At 41.5% G+C, this 23,393-nt stretch overlaps 2 protein-coding genes across 6 annotated transcripts in view; both read right to left on the bottom strand.

Moving 5' to 3' along the window:
- Positions 1–5,487: 5,487 nt before the first annotated feature.
- rpl35 (ribosomal protein L35) lies at positions 5,488–8,062 on the bottom strand. The gene is made up of 4 exons (XM_085908735.1): positions 7,949–8,062; positions 7,239–7,375; positions 6,500–6,581; positions 5,488–5,677 (listed from the first exon to the last, which is right to left on the bottom strand). Exons 1-4 carry the CDS (start codon positions 7,949–7,951, stop codon positions 5,528–5,530), a joined length of 372 nt encoding a protein of 123 aa, XP_085764861.1. The 5' UTR covers positions 7,952–8,062; the 3' UTR covers positions 5,488–5,527.
- An 83-nt stretch (positions 8,063–8,145) lies between these two features.
- golga1 (golgin A1) overlaps positions 8,146–23,393 on the bottom strand; it is a 59,511-nt gene continuing 44,263 nt past the window's right edge. For 4 of the 5 annotated variants that reach the window (XM_085908733.1, XM_085908734.1, XM_085908730.1 and 1 more), the window contains 9 exons: positions 20,884–20,958; positions 20,691–20,780; positions 20,490–20,592; positions 18,935–19,095; positions 18,625–18,783; positions 18,360–18,419; positions 16,819–17,043; positions 16,654–16,740; positions 8,146–11,708 (listed from right to left, as the gene is read on the bottom strand). In XM_085908733.1, coding sequence (XP_085764859.1) covers positions 11,628–11,708; positions 16,654–16,740; positions 16,819–17,043; positions 18,360–18,419; positions 18,625–18,783; positions 18,935–19,095; positions 20,490–20,592; positions 20,691–20,780; positions 20,884–20,958 — 1,041 coding nt within the window. In that variant the 3' untranslated portion in view covers positions 8,146–11,627. The remainder of the gene's footprint in view (positions 11,709–16,653; positions 16,741–16,818; positions 17,044–18,359; positions 18,420–18,624; positions 18,784–18,934; positions 19,096–20,489; positions 20,593–20,690; positions 20,781–20,883; positions 20,959–23,393) is intronic. The other variant, XM_085908732.1, reaches the window with a different exon arrangement.

The following is a 23,393-nucleotide window of genomic DNA, read 5'->3' as shown; positions in this document are numbered from 1 at the left end:
GGGATAGGCTCCAGCACGCCCGCGACCCCCGTGGGGACTAAGCGGTTCAGAAAATGGATGGATGGATGGATTTGAATACAACAGTAACAATTTATCAATTTCGAGAGAGTCACAATCGCGCAGGCACCCCGGGCAATGTCCCCAGCAACAGACGGCACTTGCACCGACCATCATCGTCTCCCACGCTGACCTCGTGTTGCTTGACCATTTTCTTATTGAGTTCAGACTTATCTTTCGGCAGTCTGAACTGAACCGTTATCCAATTTAACGCTGAACTATAATCAAGGGCTACAGCGACCCCTTTGGGTACCACATGCTACTTTTTTTTTTTTGCCCGCTGTGGACCGCACTTTATGCGCGGGAGTGTGTAATCGGGGAGAGCAATGTTAAAACGCAAAATAAACGCGTATCCACTGTTAATGTTGTTTTCACCAATATTGACGAATAATTTTTGAAGGCGTCAGTGACCCATTGGAAGGCCGCTCCCCGTGCGTTACCTCTCTCCGTAACGCCACATTTTAAGTAGGATACAGTCAGTGCACTTGCATTTCCGTACATGCAACAAAACGCTTGTTGCATTTAGAACTATGCATTCTGTTCTGAAATTGATTCGATCCCACCGGGCCAGTTAGCAGTTAGAGCTGATTGAGCTGTCAAATAGATAGCTGCGACTAACGTGAGCAATATGGGGCCGAAAAAAAACCTAACCATGACCACGGAGGAGGTCGAGGACATAAAAAGATCACTTGACTTCCTTTCGGAAGAAGTTTCTGCTGTAAGGATGCAGCAGAAAAACATCTTGGCACTGGTGGAAGAGGTAAAGACTATGCTCAATGCTGAGAAGGACAAGCGGCTTGCCTACCTTGAAAGTCGGGTAGCGGATATTGAGCAATATACAAGAATAAATGACATTGTCATCACGGGAATAGCAATTAAACCTATATCTTATGCAAGGGCAGTGACGGCAGGTAACGATGGCTGTGAGCAAGATGCAAACTCAGCCGAGCAACAGGTAGCTGCGTTTCTGCAAACTAAAGGAATAACTATGGACTCCAACCAGGTTGAAGCATGTCATCCACTGCCCAGAAGAAACAGTAATGACAAGCCAGCAGTCATTCTGAAATTTGTCAACAGGAAGCACAAAGTTGCACTTCTAAAGCAGGGTAAGTTGCTCAAAGGCACAGAAATCTACATAAATGAACATTTGACAAAGACCAATGCGGATATTGCAAAGAAAGCACGTCACTTGAGAAGAATGGGAAAAATACAGAGTACATGGACCCGAAATTGTAAGATATACATCAAACTAAATGGATCACCAGAAGAGGCCAAGATACTGATGGTGAGGAGTATTGAAGAACTGGAAAAGCTTGAATAAGTATCCTCAATAGAAAATCCACTGGAGTGGACTTGGAACTGAATGGAGGTAACAACACAAAACATAAACATAATGCTCAGGGACACAGTGAAAGCAGCACTCTGGACATAGATCAGGACATCGACCCAGACAATAATTTCTTCTCCACCACAAACAACACATGTTATTATTACAGCAATGATCAGTACAACACGGACATCTTAACAAAAGATAAACTATCTATTATCCATTTCAATAGCCGGAGTCTATACAGAAATTTTAGTAGCATTCAGGATTACTTAAACACATTCAAACAACCATTTAATATAATTACTATTTCTAAAACCTGGATTACGATTGAGAAGGGAATGCACTTTGAGATGGAAGGCTATGAATTCATACATAATAACAGACAAAGTAAAGGCGGGGGTGGTGTTGCAATTTATGTTGATTTGAATATGAAATTCAAGGTTGTAGAGGCTATGACACAGGTGGTGGACAATCTTCTTGAATGTCTCACGATACAGATTTGTGTTAAAAAGAAAAAAGACATTATTATAAGCTGCGTCTATAGAGCTCCTGGTTCTAGCATTGAGACATTCACAGAATGGATAGAAAGTGTGATTATACAAAAAGGCAACAAAAATATTTTTATTTGCGGGGATTATAACATTGATCTATTAAATCCAAACAAGCATCAAAATATTGAATATTGCTAATTAATTTAATGCATAGCATGAGTCTCTTTCCTACAATCACTAGACCTACTAGAGTAACATCACAGAGTGCTACTCTGATAGATAACATATTCACCAATATAATAAAAAACAGGACAACAAGCGGGTTATTAATTACTAATATTACTGACCACCTTTCAGTGTTCACAGTGTATGACAATAATTTCAAATCTGAAATTGGGGTGTATAAGCAACAAAGAAGAATTAGGACAGATGAGACAATTGGTACGCTAAAACATGAATTAATGGAACAGAACTGGGATGCAATATATAAAGAAAAAGATGTAAATAATGCATACCATAAATTGATGACTACATTCATTTTATTATATAATAAGCATTGTCCAATCAAGGAATATAATAAAAAAACTAAATATAAGAACAGTCCATGGTTGACAAAAGGATTAGGAAATGCCTGTAAAAAGAAAAATGTACTCTATTGGAATTTCATAAAACAGAGAACAAAGTGCGCTGAAAATAAATTTAAGAGATATAAGAATAAATTAACTAATATTATAAAATTAAGTAAGAAAGAATATTATAAGAATAAATTAGAGGATAACAAAAATAATATTAAGGGGATATGGACTCTCCTAAATCACATTATTAGAGAAGGTACCAAACAACACAAATTACCTAAATATTTTGTTATAAATGATACTGAAAATTATAATATGGAAGAAGTGGCAAACAGTTTTAATGAGTTCTTTGTAAATGTTGGGCCTCAAATAGCAAAAAACATACCGATTCCAGCGCCAGATGCAGGCAACAGAGATAAATTAATAGAAAGGAATCCTCACTCAATGTTTTTGAAGGCAGTTGATGAAAATGAAATTATTAACACTGTAAAACAATGCAAAAATAAAACATCTACCGACTGCAATGGGATTGATATGATGTTAGTTAAGCAAATCATTGAGGGGATTTCAAAGCCACTTGTGTACATCTGTAACTTGTCATTTTTAACTGGTACATTCCCAAAGAAGATGAAAATTGCTAAGGTCATTCCTCTTTATAAAACTGGGAGCAAACACAACTTTACAGACTACAGACCTATCTCAATATTGCCACAACTCTAAAAAATATTGGAAAAGCTTTTTAACTGTAGAATGGATGGATTTTTGGAAAAATATAAATTATTTGCTGAGAACCAATATGGTTTTATAGTAAACAGATCAACAGCACAGGCATTAATGGAATCAATCGAGGAAATCACAGATGCAATAGACAACAAACGACATGCAGTAGGCGTTTTCATTGACCTCAAAAGGTTTTTGACACAATTAATCATGATATACTATTTAATAAATTAGAAAAATATGGGATAAGGGGATTAGTATTAGACTGGATAAAAGATTATCTGCGAGAACGGCAACAATATGTAAAGTTGGGTAATCACTGCTCTGGATATTTGGACAGCTTGTGGTGTTCCACAAGGATCAGTTTTAGCCCCTAAATTATTTATTTTGTATATAAATGACATGTGCAAAGTCTCTAAAGAACTAAAACTCGTAAATTTTGCAGATGACACAAATATCTTTTGTTCAGGTGACAACATTCAACAAGTGGAATCAGTGTTGAATGAGGAAATGAAAAAAATCAAAATGTGGTTCAATTGGAACAAATTATCATTAAATGTAAGTAAGACCAAGTTTATGGTATTTGGCAAAAAGAACAAAAAGATACGAATAGAACTAGATGGGACTGAAATTGAAAGAGTGCAGGAAAACAAATTTCTTGGGGTAATAATAGATGACAGGCTGAGTTGGAAGCCACACATCGAACACGTAAAGTCTAAAATTTCAAGAAGCATGGCAGTCATATACAAAGCAAAAGAATTACTGGATTATCATTCACTTCGTACACTTTATTGTTCTCTTGTCTTGTCCTATTTGCATTACTGTGCTGAGGTTTGGGGGAATACTTAAAAAACTTCACTACAGCCACTTATCATTCTGCAGAAAAGAGCAATAAGGACTATTCATAAAGTCAACTACTTGGAACACAAATCCACTTTTCATACAATCCAAACTATTAAAATTCACCGACACAGTATCTTATCAAACAGCAATCATCATGTATAGGGCAAAAGCAAAACAACTACCAGAAAATATCCAAAACTTATTTTGGAATCCGGAGGGAGGTTATAAGTTAAGGGGGCATCACAACTTCAAAATCTTAAACTTAAGAACAACCTTAAAACGTTTCTGTATAACTATAACCGGGGTCAAACTATGGAACAATCTAAGTGAGGAACTCAAGCAAAGTCCAAATATCCACCAGTTTAAAAGAATGTACAAAAATACATAGTAATAGTTTAGCGAGTACAAAGGCTAAAAGTGCCAAAGGGCTACATGCAAGTAAAAATGAAACAAAAAACAAGTGTGAAAGTGTGTCTACTTGCGTTCTGTTGTAGAATTACAGTATATGTTGAATCACTGGTTTAATGGATAAAGTGAAAAAGGGGTAGGAATCTAAAAAGCTATGCTTCCTCCTACTCCTTTTCGAGCATTCTTTATTGATCTATTTATTTATGTATTATTATTATTATTTATAATAATTATTCTGTTTGTTGGTTTATTTTTTGTTTGTGTTGTATGGACTTACATATGGCACTTCAAAGTGTTATCTGTTTTGCTTAATTTTCTTTTTGTTTTGGATGTTCGAAATAAAGATATTAATCAATCAATCAATCAATCAATCAATCAATCAATCAATCAATCAATCAATCAATCAATCAATCAATCAATCAATCAATCAAATTATTAATCAATAAACAGAACTTGCAGGAAAGGTGCATTTCATCCGGACGTGGAGATCTCCTGGACTGCCACAATGGTGAAGAAAATCCAGCAACAAATCCTTTTCCTGACAGTTCTTGAAAAGAACCAACTGAAGCTGCTGATGAAGTTCGACAGGGCCATGCACTCACTGGTTGTGCTTAATCTGGAGGTCATCTTGCAATCTCAACAGTGCAGTCCACATCAACTACCTGTTCCAACTCCAACACAAACCGTCCCTACAGGTCACAAAAAGGACGAACAAAGCCTACCTCTAGACTCAAGCAAACAATTCAAAATGAAAACCAGGAGAACTTTTCTAAGTCATCTGAATCATCAACCAGAAGTGCAATAACTGTTGATCTTGTGTTCAATGCTTGTACCTCTGTGGAATGTCCTACATAATGTGCAGTAACAGCTTCCTACTCTCACCCATTAATTGTTCTTGTGCACATTTACATCAGATTTTTGTATTTGTAATTCATTACATTAGCAGTAAAACTTTATATAAAGGTGCAAAGGAGTTACGCTGCACTAAGAAAGAATGAAGGCTATTCAGATTATATTCTATAAATCAAGTTTATTAAAGCAACAGTGAAAAGAGGACAAAGGCTCATTCTTGAAGATCTTTTATTTAGTAAAGAGAAAATCCTTTATGCTTTAACAGCAAATTTACGGATTGAGTAGAGAAGATCTTTCCTCTGCTGCTTTTTTGACCGCAGACTCTCCTCGTGTTTGTTGAGGCGTCGACGCAGAGCCCTGGTCTTCTTGGGCCTCAAATCTAGGGGCTTGTACTTCTTGCCCTAGTATCAATAACAGAAGACCGAATACATTAGGAACTGAAGAACAAAAACTCAATGCAAGCAAGCATAAATCAAAAAACAAAAAGGGTATGTATTGTCCCCTTGTCCCTGCCCCTTACAATTTGTATGAGCATAGGAAATAGCATACAGGTGAAAAAACATCAGTCATCATTAATTGCCTGAGAAGAATAATCAACATGTCCAATTAAAAGACTATCGGCAGTGGGGAAATTACATCACTGCGATATTCTTACATATACAGATAGGCATGGCTGATATATTATAGGTCGAGAACCTATGGCTTGCGAGGCAGATGTGGCTAGAAAGTAAATCTTTAATTAAAACCATAACGTTAAAAATTCGTAAGTAGAGGTATATAGAGGTAGTACCACACTGTGTGTGCACATATATCTAACTGACATCCCTGCAAAATGATGTAACCCACTAAGTGCACTCTATGAGGAATAGTATGCACATTCTCACATAAGTTAATGGACCTTTCAAATCAAGATAAACTGTCAAAGTGGTTATCGGCCCATGCTTCTATACACCACTAACATTATCGAAACAACCGATAGAGTAAAACCAGAAAAAACCTACTCTTATCAAGAAAGATGTATGAATTACATTAATGCAAACTATATGGAAATATGAGTGATTGCAGTGCATTTAGACGAGTGTTGTGTAGATTGACATCAATCCTGAAGACTTTTGGTGAACAACAGTTGGAAATGAATCACTTCAACAAATATCTTTAACAAGGGTGGATATGAGAAACCTCAAATCCAATGCAAACATGATGGTGCAAATGCTTATTCTCACCTTGTAGAATTTGCGCAGGTTCTCTTTTTGGGTCTGGTTGATGACCGTCAGGACTCTGGCGATTGATTTGCGGACAACGCGGCTGCAAAAGGTAAGTGTAGTGTAAAACACTTATTTTCTGTTACACCCCCCAGAAAGAAGACAACATTTTACCGCCAAACTCTCTTTTGTATTCATAGTATAATTTGTCTATGAAATTGTTAAGTAAACCTCTGCATAAGAACGGATCCTTATTCACATTACAGAAAATAAATGGTACCGGAAATTAAAATTGTTTTCATGCTACTAAATGGAGTCTCGTGTGGACGGAATGCCAAACGGTTAATGACTTGCCAGCGTTTGTGTGCATGGGGGCCTACATACAATATCATCATTATCAGTCGTTTTGGTCAACACTGGCTCATTTATATCATCAAGGAACCTCTGGATTCAATTGGCTGATCTGATGGATTAAGAATTTTGCACGTCCCACTTTTCATTTTAAGCTCATTCATAATAAAAGGTTTGGAAATGGGGGTTTGTGTAAATTCTTCCCTCCCAATTTTATCTTTTAACAACTGAAGCCTAAAATGTGGCATAAGGTCAAAAACCTGTGGTGTGTTTTTGAAAAATATGATTAAATCGGTCATTGTTTCCTTAGTCAAACCAAAACCGGTTATATTAAATACACACTATGCAAGCATTCAAACTAGAACCACATCAAGCCATCTCACCGAGGCTTATTTCGCAGACTACTCACATCTTCGACAGCTTAGACGCAGCTCCACCGGTTACTTTGGCCACACGGAGCTGTGACAATTCATTCTTTAGGTCATCCAACTGCTTGAGCAGCTCTTCTTTCTTTTTACCACGCAAATCTCTCGCCTTGATTTTAGCCTGTATGAAAGACGGGGACCGGGTGAAAAGAAAACTGATTTAAAGTTGGGGGTATGAGGGAGCCTCGTCGAAAAAAAAGAATGCAGGCGGATAGCTCAGTGCACCAAAGTGACACCTCAAGTCTCAGTCTTTTGGTAAGCAGTTGTGAATGCATCAGCAGTACATCAGCTCAACAAATATCATCAATGACGAGAGAGCTAAGCCTGCAAATACATTGCCTCACTTCACGCGCCGTCTTTGGTGACAAGATCACGTTAATCGAAGTATACAAGACTACCATATAAGAAACATAAAGTTATTCGCAAGAATCAAACCATCAGACACTACAAATTTTACTTTTGTGCCGGCAAGGCCGTCATTACATTAGCACATAGCACAACTACTTAGCAGCTAGTCAGTGCTATTGCGGTTTTTAAACTACCGTTTTAATCATTGCCGATTGTGGATCACTTATCAAAACACAACCATAGAGCACTTTGTGGAGTTTACGTGTTCAAATCGACATCTATTATCGAGGTGAGATGGGATTAACAATAAATATTACTAATTACAAGAGAGCCGAACGACACTCACCATGTTGCCACGCTCAGCGCTGCCAAAAAGGCCGAATGTACCGCGTGTTCACAAAATGGAGCATCCGGAGAATATCTTCTTCGTTTCCTCTAAGGGTTCTGCGTGTACGAAATAGAAACAGCGTCATCTTGCGAAACTAATAAACAATGATGGTGAGTGGTGGTAAACAATTTTTCATAACCATTTGCTGTACTTACAAAGTATATAGATGTGGTGAAAATTTTAATTTTACATATTGTATTAATTTTTTTTATATAGAAGTGGTTGGAGTCTTTACTCATACAAAAATGACTTCGCAAAAACCTTACCAAATTTAGAGGCAGTGGGAATGACGTTTCAATCAGTAAGCCAGGAAAATCGAGACAGTGTTGACTGAGAACCGTTAATTAATATTGTTTTCAAAAAAGTATTACTTTTATAAAGTTTAGGAATTGATACCTGTCAAAAAGATATGTGGTGCGACATCATGCGTTAAATAAAATATACTACCACCAACACAAGATTTTAAAATTGTATTTGAAGTGACATTTCTAAATAAATTTGGTATATTATGTCATCCCTGCGTATACGGAGGAATGAGGACAGTGCCAAAATTAAATAGACTGTGGCACCAATGTGGCAGAAGTAACAAACACACATTTACACTCTCACTGACTGCCAATAAGTGAGTCAAAACACAAGAACTGCAGTCCTGCTGGGTGCAGTCCTTGTGCTAAAGTCCGCAACAACACAATAAATATTTCTTTAAAATGTTATTTAGTTTCATTTATTAATCACCATGAATCAAATGAAATAAAAATAAATAAATGAACCATTAAATAATTAAATGTGTCATTAATGAAACGTTTCATTTATTAAATAAATCAATCAATGCGTGAATGGGTGAGTGTATGAATAATGTATCTACTGTGAGCGCTCTGAACCTCTATATATCGCGATTTAAATCCACTGTGATTATATTAATAATTCAAGATTGGTTCCCTTATCCTTTCGCCACATTTCAGACTTCAAACATAAAAATATGAATTGCATTTTTTTGAGGAATCAACAAGTGGGACACAACTGTGAAGTGGAATGAAATTCATTTGATATTTTAAACTTTTTTAATAAATATTAACTGAAGAGTGGGGCATGCAATATTATTGGATCCCCTTGCGTTACTACTTCGTAACGCCACCTTTTGCTGCCATTAAAGCTGCAAGTCGCTTGGAGTACGTCTCCGTCAGTTTTGTACATCGAGAGACTGAAATTCTTGCCCATTCTTCCTTGCAAAACAGCTTGAGATAAGGAGTGTCAACAGCAGTCTTCAGCTCTTTCCACAGATTCTCGATTGGATTCTGGTCTGGACTTTGACTTGGCCAATCTAACATCTGGATATGGTTATGTGTGAACCATTCCATCGGCTATAAATTTTGGATTATTGTCTTGTTGGAAACTCTTCATCCAAGTCTCAGGGCTATTGCAGACTCCAACAGGTGTCCAGCATGCTCCTGTATTTGGCTCCATACATCTTCCCATCAACTCTGACCAACTTCCCTGACCCTGCTGAAGAAATGCAGGCCCAAACCATGATGCTGCCACCACCATGTTTGACAGTTGAAATGGTATGTTCAGGGTGATGAGCTGTGTTGCCTTTATGCCAAACAAATGGTTTTGCTTGTGGCCAAAAAGTTCCATTTTTGTTTAATCTGACTACAGCACCTTCTTCGTTTGGTGTCTCCAAGGTGGCTTATCGTGAACTTTAAATAAGATGTTTTTTTATGGTTGTCCTTGAGTTGTCTATTTTCTTGCCACTCTTCTGTAAAGGTCAGATTTGTCCAGTGTACAAATGATTGTTGTTCTATGGACATACTCTCCACCTCATCTGAAGATCTCTGCAGTTCATGCAGCGTGATCATGGGCCTCTTGGCTGCATCTCTGATCAGTGTTCTGATACTCTTTCCATTTCAATATGATCACTTGCACAGTGCTCCTTGAGAATTTTAAAGCTTGGGAAATGCTTGTATCCAAAACATCTCCACAACAGTATCTCAGTCCTGCCTGGTGTGTTCCTTGGTCTTCATGATGCTGTCTGTGCTTTAAACAGAACCCTGAGACTTTCACAGAGCAGGTGCATTTTTACGGAGACTTGATTACACACAAGTGGATTCTATTTATCATCATCAGTCATTGAGGACAATATTGCATCATTCTGAGATTCTCACTGAACTTCTGGAGTGAGTTTGCTGCACTGAAAGTATTACTTTTACAGTTTACAAGGGGCCAAATAATATTGCACACTCCACTTTTCAGTTTTTTATGTTAAAAAAAAGTTTCAAATATCCAATGGATTTTATTCCACTTTAGAATGGTGTTCCACTTGTTGATTCTTCAGAAAAAATAAAATATATGTCATTATTTGAGGCCTGAAATGTTGCAAAAGGTTGAAAAGTTCAAGGGGGTCCAATACTTTCACAAGGCACTGTGTGTGTGTGTATATGTATTATATAAATGTATTATATATATGAAAGAGAGAGAGAGTGAGAGAGAGAGTGTGCGAGAGAGAGAGAGAGAGGGAGAGGGAGAGAGAGAGAGAGAGGGAGAGAGGGGGGAGAGAGAGAGAGAGGGGGAGGGGGGGGAGAGAGAGAGAGAGAGAGAGAGAGAGAGAGAGAGAGAGAGAGAGAGGGGGGGCCCAGTTCGCTCTCACGTCCGCCTCACGTCTGCCTCACAGTTAGAAGGATGCCGGTTCGATTCCACCTCCAACCCTCCCCGTCCAAGTTCTCCCCGTGCCCGCGTGGGTCTTCTCCGGGCACTCCGGTTTCCTCCCGCATCCCAAAAATATGCTCGGTAGGCCAATTGAGCACTCCAAATTGCCCCTAGACGTGAGTGCGAATACGGATGGTTGTTCGTCTCTGTGTGTCCTGCAATCGGCTGGCAACCAATTCAGGGTGTCCCCCGCCTACTGCCCGATGACTGCTGGGATAGGCTCCAGCAAGGCTGTGACCCCCGTGGGGACAAGCAGTACTGAAAATGGATGGATACATATATATATACATACACATATCTATATTATACATACACACACATTGAATTCTTTTCATACACACTGTGCCTGCAATGTGTGCGTGTGTGTACGCACGCACACAATGATTGGCTGGCGATTAATCCTTCTTGCACAAAATTATATAAATAAAATAAAATGGTGGACGATCAAATGAGTGACTTAACATTTTGGTGTGGAATCTCTTGACTCTTCTTAACAGAATAAGGGTTATTTCATTTAGATTTTTATCATTTAGAAGAGTGAAAAACAAGAAAATGAGACTTTGTCGGCTTGCGTCAATAAAAAACTGCGACAGTTTCTTAAGGCAAAGTAGGTCCAGTAGGTGTCGTGTAAGTAAAAACAAATACGACAACTTCACTTTCAGTGTAAATGTTTCTTTAACAATGTCACTGGCTGCAACCTTCATAGTGACGTTTTTAAAATCAACAGGTGAATACAAAAAAAATCCATGCAGCCCTTCTTCCAAAAACAATAAAAACAATAGTTCTTTTTCCCACAGAGCCAGGGACAGTGTCTCAGCAGGAAAATGGTTAAAGTTTCCAACTAAATATTTGGAGTGACGCAAGGGGGGCTAATTTCCTCCTGATGGTGATCCTTGCGTTTCTGTCTCTCGATTAGTGTCTTCCTTGTAGTCCATCAGCTCCAGTGGGTCGAAGAGCCTGAGACTGAAGGCCGGATAATACCTTTTGGAGAGGGCTTAGAGCCAAACCAAGACATCTGGAAAGCAAATGTAATAAACTGGGATTTACACAAAACAAACTGAGGTGAATACCAAATATATGGAACTGCATCAAGCATTTACTTTTATCTGAGCTTTGTTCAAGAATTTTCAAGTGAAAAAAGTTACAGTTGGAAATGACAAATAATAAAGCAATTTAAGTAGCTGATTTCCATCACTTCTTGGATGATAGATTACTGTATTTTTCGGACTAAAAGTCGCTCCGGAGTATAAATCGCATCAGCCACAAAATGCACAATAAAGGGGGAGAAAAACATATAAGTCGCACCGGAGTATAAGTCGCATTTTGGGAGAAATTTATTTGACACAATCCAACACCAAGAACAGACATGGACCAGCAACAACAGGCTAAAATACGGTATGCTAACATGACAAACACAAACAGAGGAGCTGAGAACGGGTCTGACGTAACATTAACAGTTATCCAAATAACTATGACATAAATAACACCTTTATCAAACCATCTGTGTCACTCCAAATAATTAAATCCATCGACCGAATTCTTCGTCCTTTATGTAAACAACGCCGCATGTGCACCGCGCTGCTGAGGTCTGACTCGTCGTCAGTTGGAAATTATTCCACAGGCCCGTATAACGATATATAAACTATATATTAAATAATGATTATATAAACAACAATATTATCAAACCATCTGCGTCACTCCAAATCATTAAATCCATCGATCGAATTTTATGTTAACAACGCCTCGTGTGCGCCGTGCCACTGACGTCGTCAGTTGCAGTTCAAATTACAGTAATCCCTCGCGGCTTGTTTATCGCGGTTTCACTACATTGCGGATTTTTTCCCCCAAATTAAAAAAAAAAAAAAAATTTCAAAATAAAACTTCTAAATTGAGGAATTATGGCACAAATGTTGCCCACACGTCAGCAGAAGGCAGGGAGTGCCCACACAATTGCAGTAAGTACACTTGTATCTTTTCATATAAAAAAATATTATGATAAGAGTTCTAAAAACCCAGCTAAGAGTTATTTTACTGGTTCTTTTAACACAAACAAGATAGTTAGGTTGCATTACCTGACATGTTTCGGCTTATACTGCTCCTGAAGGCGGAAGTACAAGCCGAAACATGTCAGGTAATGCAACCTAAATATCTTGTTTGTAATAAAAGAACCAGTAAAATAATTGACAAGCGAAAAGAAAATGAACATAGTACAACACATTTAAGAGTGTTATACCTTGTTATAGAAAAATCGTTATAAGAATAAAACTGTTCTAAAAACATATTTACAGTATGTACACTTGTACCTTGTTATTAAAATTGTTCCGTGAGTCGTCACCTTATCGTGGGGGAGGGGTTTGCGTTCCCCTATGATCATAAGAGCCATGTTGTCTGGGGCTTCATGCCCCTGGTAGGGTCACCCATGGCAAAAGGGTCCGAGGTGAGGGGCCAGACAAAGCACGGCTCAGAAGACCCCTTATGATGAATAAAATATATGGACCCAGTTTTCCCTCGCCTGGACGCGGGTAACCAGGGCCCCCATCTGGAGCCAGGCCTGGAGGTGGGGCTTGAAGGCGAGCGCCTGGTGGCCGGGCCTTCGCTCATGGCCAGGCATAGGTCGGGCATAGCCCGAAAAGAAAACGTGGGTCCCCCTTCCAATGGGCTCACCACCTATAGGAGGGGCCAAAGGGGTCGGGTGCATAGTGAGCTGGTCGGCGGCCAAAGGCGAGGACCTTGGCGGTCCGATCCCCGGCTGCAGAGGCTGGCTCTGGGGACATGGAATGTCACCTCTCTGGCTGGAAAGGAGCCCGAGCTGGTGTGTGAGGCAGAAAAGTTCCGACTAGACATAGTCGGACTTGCCTCCACACATAGTTTGGGTTCTGGTACAAGCCCTCTCGAAAGGGGCTGGACTCTTCCACCCTGGAGTTGCCCACAGTGAGAGGCATTGAGCAGGTGTGGGTATACTTATTGCCCTCCGGCTGGGCGCCTGCACATTGGGGTTCACCCCGGTGAGCGAGAAGGTAGCCTCCCTCCGCCTTTGGGTGGGGGGACGGGTCCTGACTGTTATTTGTGTCTATGCACCAAACGGCAGCTCAGAGTAGCCACCCTTCTTGGAGTCCCTGGAGGAAGTGCTCAAGAGCGCTCCTTCTGGGGACTCCATCATTCTGCTGGGTGACTTCAATGCTCACGTAGGCAATGACAGTGAGACCTGGAAGGGAGTGACTGGGAGGAACGGCCCCCCCCGATCTGAACCCGAGCGGTGTTCTATTGTTGGACTTCTGTGCTCGACACGGATTTTCTATAATGAACACCATGTTCAAACATAAGGGTGTCCATGTGTGCACTTGGCACCAGGACACCCTAGTTCGATGATTGACTTTGTAGTCGTGTCATCGGATTTGCGGCCGCATGTTTTGGACACTCAGGTGAAGAGAGGGGCGGAGCTATCAACTGATCACCACCTGGTTGGCTCCAACAGTGGGGGAAGATGCCGGTCCAACCTGGCAGACCTAAACACTGTGAGGTCTGCTGAGAACGTCTAGCAGAATCCCCTGTCTGGAAGAGCTTCAACTCCCACCTCCAGCAGAGCTTTTCCCACGTCCCGGGGGAGGTGGGGGACATTGAGTCCGAGTGGACCATGTTCCGTGCCTCCAATATTGGGGCAGCCGACTGGAGCTGTGGCCATAAGGTCGTTGGTGCCTGTCGTGGCGGCAATCCCCGAACCCGCTGGTGGACACCGGCAGTAAGGGATGCCGTCAAGCTGAAGAAGGCGGCTTCGAGGAACTTCTGGTCTACCATCCGGCGTCTCAGGGGGGAAGCAGTGCACAGTCAACACTGTTTACAGTGGAGATGACGTGCTGTTGACCTCGACTCCGGACATTGTGAGTCGGTGGGGAGAATACTTCGAAGACCTCCTCAATTCCACCGACACGCCTTCCATTGTGGAAGCAGGGCCTGGAGACTCTGAGGCGGACTCTCCAACCTCTGGAGTCGAAGTCACTGAGGTAGTTAAAAAAATCCTCGATGGCAGGGCCCCGAGGGTGGATGAGATCCGCCCGGAGTTCTTAAAGGCTCTAGTTGATGTGGGGCTCTCATGGCTGACACGCCTCTACAGCATTGCGTGGACATCGGGGACGGTGCCTCTGGATTGGCAGACTGGGGTGGTGGTTCCCCTCTTTAAAAAGGGAGACCGGAGGATGTGTTATAAATTACAGGGGAATCACACTCCTCAGCTTCCCTGGTAAGGTCTATTCAGGGGTGCTGGAAAGGAGGGTCTGTCGGGAGGTCGAACCTCGGATTCAAGAGGAGCAGTGTGGCTTACGTCCTGGCCGTGGAACAGTGGACCAGTTCTACACCCTCGGCAGGATCCTCGAGGGTGCATGGGAGTTCGCCCAACCAGTCCACATGTGTTTTGTGGACTTGGAGAAGGCGTTCGACCGTGTCCCTTGGGAGATTCTGTGGAGGGTGCTTCGGGAGTACGGGGTGCCGAGCCAAGTTATAAGGGCGGTTCAGTTCCTGTATCACCAATGCCAGAGTTTGGTCCGCATTTCCGGCAGTAAGTCGGATTCGTTCCCAGTGAGGGTTGGACTCCGCCAAGGCTGTCCTTTGTCACTGATTCTGTTCATAATTTTTATGGACAGAATTTCTGGCACAGCCGAGGAGTTGAGGGGGTCCGGTTTGGGGACCTCAGCATCGTGTTTCTGCTTTTTGCAGATGACATGGTGCTGTTGGCTTCTTCAGGCCGTGATCTCCAGCTCTCACTGGAGCGTTTCGCAGCCGAGTGTCGGGATGAGGGTCAGTACCTCCAAATCTGAGTCCATGGTCCTCGGTCGGAAAAGGGTGGAATGCCCTCTCCGGATCGTGGATGAGATCCTGTCCCAAGTGGAGGAGTTCAAGTATCTTGGGGTCTTGTTCACCAGTGAGGGCAGGAGGGAGCGCGAGATTGACAGGCGGATCGGTGCAGCGTCGGTAGTAATGTGGACTCTGTACCGGTCCGTCGTGGTGAAGAGAGAGCTGAGCCAAAAGGCAAAGCTCTTGATTTACCAGTATATCTATGCTCCTACCCTCACCTATGGTCACGAGCTATTGGTCGTGACCGAAAGAATGAGATCCAGGATACAAGCGGCCGAAATGAGTTTCCTACGCAGGGTGTCCGGGCTCTCCCTTAGAGATAGGGCGAAAAGCTCTGTCACCCGGGAGAGACTTGGAGTAGAGCCGCTGCTCCTCCACATTGAGAGCAGCCAGATGAGGTGGCTCAGGCATCTCATCAGGATGCCTCCTGGACGCCTTCCTGGGGAGGTGTTCCGGGCATGTCCCACTGGTAGGAGAACCCGGGGAAAACCCAGGACGCACTGGAGAGACTATTTCTCTCAGCTGGCCTGGGAACGCTGTGGGATCCCCAGGGATGAGCTGGAGAAGTGGCTGGGGAGAGGGAAGTCTTGGATTCCCTCCTAAAGCTGCTGCCCCCGCGACCCGACCCCGGATAAGCGGAAGAAGATGGATGGATGTATGGATAAATGCTGTTCTAAAAACATATTTACTGTATGTGTTAAGAATTTTCAATGTTATTTATGTTATTCAGCCGTGCTTTGATTTGAGGTAGGGTGCTTTATTTTGAAGGCCGTTTTCAGCCGATACCATTTCAAATCATTAAATCTCCTGACTCCAGAAGTCATTGATTGGAACTCATTGTTAGTGAGGCTCCAATTATTCCACAGCCATAGTGCACCCTCATGGAGTTTAAAGTGAAAATAACATGAGAAGTGATCAACTATACTAGTAAGTAATGTGTTAATGATCAAGTAAAGATTTGTGAATAATTTCATATGTAAGTCACTCCTGAGTATAAATCGCCCCCCCCCCAAACTATGAAAAAACCCGCGATTTATACTCTCGAAAATAAGGTACTACAATTAACTTGTTTCCTATAGAAAAAAAATTGGAAAATATTTTTTTATACTGACTTTATATTTTAGAGTTTGCTTTAACATGTCTTCTTCCTCTTGAGTAAAGTTCAGCAGCACAGACACAGCTCGTATTAGCTGGTATGCCTATAAACAAAATAAGATATACGCATAATTCTTAAATTGAATTTGACAAACCATTTAGAACAAGGAATGGTGACTTACCTCAGCCTCTCTGGATGACATGAATTTGAGAACAACATGCTTCAAGTATTCAAAGTTAATTTCTCTTAAGTCATTAAGGTCTGCGGTGTTAGTCATTGTGGTGTTTGCAGTGGGAAGGCTTGGACTAGACACTGGTGGCAGTTCTGCACAAACCATTTCTTGTTTCATGACCACACTTTCTGCTATCTTATCTTTTGCTTCCTCTTCTGGCTCAGGTTTCAGCTTCTATAGTGTGCAAATAAAGAATACAGAAAAATATCTTCAACTCTCAACAGAAAACCGTGAAATACTACATGTTATGAACAATCTGTTTCCTTTTCTCCAGAACAAATGAATTTGACAAACTTAACAAGTAGGCCAGCCTTATAAGGAATGACTGCATTGTTTTGAATGGCATCTCAATGATACCTCCAATATTACCCTCACACAATACAGAGTCAGGACAATGATGCAAGATAAAGCACTTTTACTAGATGTAACATAAGTATCTATATTATTATCGCATGGGGATGGAGGATAGCGCTTCTGGATTGGCAGACCGGGGTGTTTGTTCCAATTGGAGAGGAATCACACTCCTCAGCCTCCCTGGTCAGGTGTATTGAGGGGTGCTGGCGAGGAGGATCCGTCAGGAGGTCGAATCTCAAATTCAGGAGGAGCAAGGTGGTTTTTGTCTTGGCCATGGAACAGATTATCAACTTTACACCCTCAGCAGAGTCCTCGAGGATCTGTGTGTGCTTTGTGGACGGGGAAGGCATTCAACCATGTCCCTTGGTCGGTTAGTATAGGGAATCACCAATGTCAGATGGCAGGGCAGGCAGAAAGTCCGATTCACTTCCAGTCAGTGTTGGACAATGCCAAGGCTGCACTTTGTAACCAATTCTCTTCATAACTTCTATGGACAGAATTTCCGGCACAGGTTTGGTGACCTCAGTATTGCATCTCTGCTTTTTGCTGATGATGCTGATGGATTATTCAATCGATAATCTCCAACTCTCACTGGAGCAGTTGAGATGAAAATTACCACCTCCAAATCTGAGACCATGGTCCTCAGATGGAAAAGGGTGGAATGTCCTCTCTGAGATCAGTGCAGGAGTTCAAGTATTCTGGGGTCTTGTTCACGAGCGAGGGCAGGATAGAGCGTGAGAGCAACGGCGTCTGCTGTGTTGCAGACTATATACCACCGGTCTGACGTGGTGAAGTTGAGACGAAAGGTAAAGTTTACGATTTACCGGTCTATCTATGTATATTCCCACCCTCAGTCAAGAGTGAGTGGCGACTGAAAGAACAAGATCCCTGAAACAAGCGGCCAAAATGAGTTTCCTCCACAAGGTGTTTGCGCTCTCCCTTAGCGATAGGGTGAAAAGCTTGGTCATCTTGGAGAGACTAAATAACCAAGTAACACTAATGCAAGCTCAGGTTTGTATAATTGTGTCAGTCTATGTGCAGAATGTAAGACTAATAATTTGGACTTTTATTTGGGAGTTGTACTTTGTTGGGGGTTTAAGTCAGAGGAATAAAGCATTAAGACTTATTTTTCTTACCAGTTCTTTTTGCAACGTTCTTTTTAGTTCTGCCATTCGCTGCTGCAGTTGTTTGATCGTCTGAAAGGCAACAAACTTTCTTGACATGGTGGTTTCAATTACTCTCCATTTACTAAATATCATCAGCATGTTATCTTTATCATACTTGTTTCCATAAGGATACGCTTGACAAGAGAGGAACAAATCAACAGCAATAACTACTGAACATGTGTTCCTGTTTGAAATTTGAATAAGTAGCGACATAATGAAAAGAAAACTTTTGTACCCTGTTTTTATCACTGAGCTGCTGCTCGAGCTCTTTGTTAACCTTCTGAATGTGATCTAGATCATCCACTGTCACACTGCCATTGTGGTCCTCCTTGCACGCTGCAGGGCTGTGGAGCTGTTCTGTCAGGGTCTCTATCTCCAACTCTAAATAGGAGATCTGTAAACCCACCAACATACATGCACGCAAACACACCCTGTAAGCAGGAAACTGTAAGCAGTTCCCGTAAATAGTATCTGGAGTCTCGGGGAGTTTTAAGGTATGCATGAGTGTGAATTGAGTATAATGAACCCGATAGATAGGTACTAACCCGAGTCTGATAAGCATCTTGCTGTTGGTTCTGGCTAAGAAGCTCTTCTCGCAGGTGCGCTAACTGTGAATCTTTGTCCAGCTCAATCTGCTCCCGTTGGGCCCGCAGCTGCTCAAGTTTGTCCTGCAGCTGGACGAATGATGCCTGCTGACTCTGCACTTCTGTAACAGGTTTTCAAACAGTGTATTTCCTTGAGAGACAAAATGTACAATAGGATATTGTTATTATTAGTGGTGTAAGTTAAACGTGTTACCTCCATTGATTCAACACCCTTTAATTGCCATGATTTTTTTTTTAAATCATGTGATTAAAGCTTATTTTGGCCTAAGAAAATGTATACTCTTTTTACATACTGTTGCTGCAGAAAAACTACAATGCCTCACTGGATCTTGCAAGACCGGAAACAAAAATCATGCATGCCAAACTGGTGACTTGTCTTGGTTTGTTGTGCAGAGATTTAATCAGTTTTTAGAAATAAAAGTATCATGGCGAGTGTCTGTTCATTCTGTCTTGAAAAATCAGTAACGGTGTTAATATGGTGAATCAAAGTCAAAATCGGTTTTATTGTCAAGTTCTTCACATGTAGTAGACATAGAAAGGAATCAAGATTACGTTCCTCACTATCCAAATAACATCAGTAATGTAGCAGCAAGAGATAGGACGTGACCATTTTTTTGCTACTTAGTTCAAAACAAACTTTAAAAATTGTTTGTTGCACTATAGGCTGAGGCCTTCTTTACATTTTACATGCATGTTATATTTTTTTATATTGCCCACATTTTGACTTCTTAGAATCGACTGTTGAGGGGTTGTTTGTGTGACTTTTTATCCAGTTTCATAAAATATGTGTCTGCATAAGAAAAATCAACTGTCCTTTTCAATAGCTAAAATTAGCTGAAATGATGGATCAGAAAAAAATGTATTGAATGTGTGATTAACCATTAGGTAACTGGAACACATCCTCCGGTCTCCCTTTTTAAAGAGGGGAACCACCACCCCAGTCTGCCAATCCAGAGGCACCGTCCCCAATGTCCACGCAATGCTGTAGAGGCGTGTCAGCCATGAGAGCCCCACATCAACTAGACCCTTTAAGAACTCCGGGCGGATCTCATCCACCCCCAGGGCCCTGCCACCAAGGAGTTTTTTAACTACCTCAGTGACTTCGACCCCAGAGATTGGAGTCCGCCTCAGAGTCTCCAGGCCCTGCTTCCACAATGGAAGGCGTGTCGGTGGAATTGAGGAGGTCTTCGAAGTATTCTCCCCACTGACTCACGACGTCCCGAGTCGAAGTCAGCAGCATGCCATCTCCACTGTAAACAGTGTTTACTGTGCACTGCTTCCCGCTCCTGAGATGCTGGATGGTGGACCAGAATCTCCTCGAAGCAGTCCGGAAGTCATTCTCCATGGCCTCGCCACACTCCTCCCACCGAGCCACGGGCCTTATAATTATTGGGTCGATACTTTTTTGGGTATGTACCTTCATGTAGCCTTTGGATGTCTTTTTCTTTCATCATCAGCTTATAATTATTGGGTCGATAATTTTTTTGGTATGTACCTTCATGTAGCCTTTGGATGTCTTTTTCTTTCAACATCAGCTTCTCACTGACGGTTGACAACTCCTGTTGTGATCTCTTAAGCGAAGTAGTCGACACTTTAACCTGAACTCAAGCACACAACATTCTACACTTCATGTAACAAACACACAGTCTACCAATGAAATTGGAATAGGAAAGCATGATGCATGATGCCAACAGACCTGTGTTTGTAGTTCCTCTCTCTGTCGCCTGTTTTCCTCTAAAGCTTTGGCGATTTCAGTGCTAACTGTCTGCCTGCCTTCCAACTCTACCTGCAACAGAGTGTGAGCAGTTTTTTAATTTAGATTACCAAGGTAATTTTTTCAAACACATAACCATGAGACAATAGGTATTCCAATCATTAGCAGCTATGACCTTGCACTGTTCCAACTCTTCTATTTGCTGTTTCAGCGAGACATTTGCCTGATCTCGTTGCCTCTCAAGGTCAGCCTAGAGCAAGAAAAGTGATGGGAAAGAATTAGCCTCTTGTTAAATATGGTCCATGGCCCATATGATCCATAATAAGATGACAGCTCTGAGAATATTGGTTCACCCCTGGCATTGGAACCAAATCCTGCAAGGTAGAAAGACCATGATCTCTGTTTTGTAATCTCATAATGAAACCCTCTTGCCCCGATTCAATTTGATGCTATTGTGGCTAATGCCCAATCTCATATAAAACTCTGACTTGCATGCTGTACAAAAAAAAGTTTTCAGCGACAAGAACTGATTATCAATGTGCCCATTGATGCAATTATGAAATGTTTGCTTTTTACAGTCTATTTCTCTCCAGTGAGGAATAAAGTATGTATCTTTATGAAGTGACAGCTTCACGGAGATTCATACTTTTTTACCACCGTAAATTTTGGACTATAAGTCGCGTTTTTTTTTCTTAGTTTGGGTGGGGGGGGCGACTTATACTGACGAGCGACAAAGGGGGGAAAACGAACCGCGATGTAGCAAGGGATTGCTGTAATTTGAATTTCAAGTGTCGTCAGCAGCGCGGCGGTTGTTTACATAAAGGACAAAGATTCAATCACGAGATGACGACGATGACGAAGAGCCCCACGCACTACTGGCATCATTAGCGGCTTTGTTTGTAAGTGACACGGAGGACGAAGAGTTTGAAGGATTTAATGATTTGGAGTGACACAGAAGATTTGAAAGACTATTATGGCTTTTACGCACCCCCGGTCCTACTCTACGGAGCTCTCTTTCACCTCCGTGGATGGAGGTCGGGGGCCGGCGCTCGGCCGGGTGGTTGTCGGGGGACGGTGGATGGGGCTCGGACATGGCTTTTACGCACGCCCGGTCCTATTCTATGGAGCTCTCTTTCACCTCCGTGGCTGGAAATGCCACCTCCGGGGATGGAAGTCCACGCCGCCGCATGCCTGGAAGTCGACTTTGTTAACGCTACAATATACCGTAATCTTCGGACTATAAGTCGCGTTTTTTTCATAGTTTGGGTGGGGGGCCGACTTATACTCAGGAGCGACTAATATGTTGTTTTTTTTTCCAAAAAATTACTTGATCATTAACACATTACTTACTAGTACAGTTGATCACCTCACATATTATTTTTAATACAGTGAAAAAACGAATAAAGCAATTCACACTTTAAAGCACAATATTCAAGTTCATGAAACAAATAAACAAAACAAAAAAAAACAACTGAAAAAGAAATATAGTTATTTTTAAACTAAACTGAACGAGGGTGATTTAAATTTCACCATTGGCCGTGACGCAACAACTGGGAGGGGAAAGCGCTGTTTTTTTTGAGTTTTTAAAAAGCACAGGTATGGTGAAGAGAATTTAGTGTGGTGATGTAAAAAAAAAAAAAAACAGTAGGGGCAGCAATGCAATTTAGGATGCAAGCTCTGCTTGTGATGGACAGCATGCGAGCACACATCACGCCAGACATGCAAATCACGAGTCCGACGGCGCGCGTACGCGGCATTGTTTACACGATCGATGATTGATGTATTTTATGATTTGGAGTGACAGATGGTTTGGTAATATTGTTGCTCTATGATAGTTATTTGAAATATACTTTATATATCGTTATATGGGTCTGTGGAATAATTAGACATGCAAATCACGAGTCCGACGGCGCGCGCATGCGGCATTGTTTACACGATCAATGATCAATGGCATTTATGATTTGGAGTGACAGATGGTTTGGTAATATTGTTGCTATATGATAGTTATTTAAAATATACTTTATATATCGTTATATGGGTCTGTGGAATAATTAGACATGCAAATCACGAGTCCGACGGCGCGCGTACGCGGCATTGTTTACACGATCGATGATCGATGTATTTTATGATTTGGAGTGACACAGATGGTTTGATAAACGTGTTATTTATGTAATAATCATTTGAATAACTCTGAATGTTACGTTAGGCCCGTTCTCAGCCTCTCGTTTGTGTATGTCACGTTAGCATACCGTATCGTTTAGCCTGTTGGTGCTGGTTTGTGTCTGTTTTTGGTGTTGGTTTTTGACAAATAAATTTGCCCCAAAAGTGCGACTTATACTCCGGAGCGACTTATATATGTTTTTTTTCACGTTATTGTGCATTTTATGGGTGGTGCGACTTATACTCAGGAGCGACTAATAGTCAGAAAATTACGGTAGTTATATACTAGATCTGTGGAATAACGACGAGGCTGACGTCAGGGCGCACGCGCAGCGTTGTTGACAAAGAACGAGGAAATTGATCGATGGATTTAATTATTTGGAGTGACAGAGATGGTTTGATAATATTGTTGTAATACGATAGTTATTTGAAATATACTTTATATATCCTTATATGGGTCTGTGGAATAATTAGAAATGTAACTTACGAGTCCGATGTCAGCAGCGCGGCGCATACGTGGCGCAT

Source organism: Syngnathus leptorhynchus, chromosome 4 (genome assembly GCF_054491065.1).
Source record: "Syngnathus leptorhynchus isolate UIUO chromosome 4, UIUO_Slep, whole genome shotgun sequence".
NCBI classification, from domain to species: domain Eukaryota; kingdom Metazoa; phylum Chordata; class Actinopteri; order Syngnathiformes; family Syngnathidae; genus Syngnathus; species Syngnathus leptorhynchus.
Note: the sequence above shows the minus strand (reverse complement) of the source record. Positions and strands in the feature narration are given on the sequence as shown.

Bases quoted from the DNA above. Each gene is read 5' to 3' on its own strand.
- rpl35 (XM_085908735.1), bottom strand. The intron at 6,582-7,238 runs GTGAGTAGTCTG...TACCTTTTGCAG, and splicing joins GCGTCTAAGCTGTCGAAGAT to CCGCGTTGTCCGCAAATCAA. The intron at 5,678-6,499 runs GTGAGAATAAGC...TATTGATACTAG, and splicing joins ACCTGCGCAAATTCTACAAG to GGCAAGAAGTACAAGCCCCT.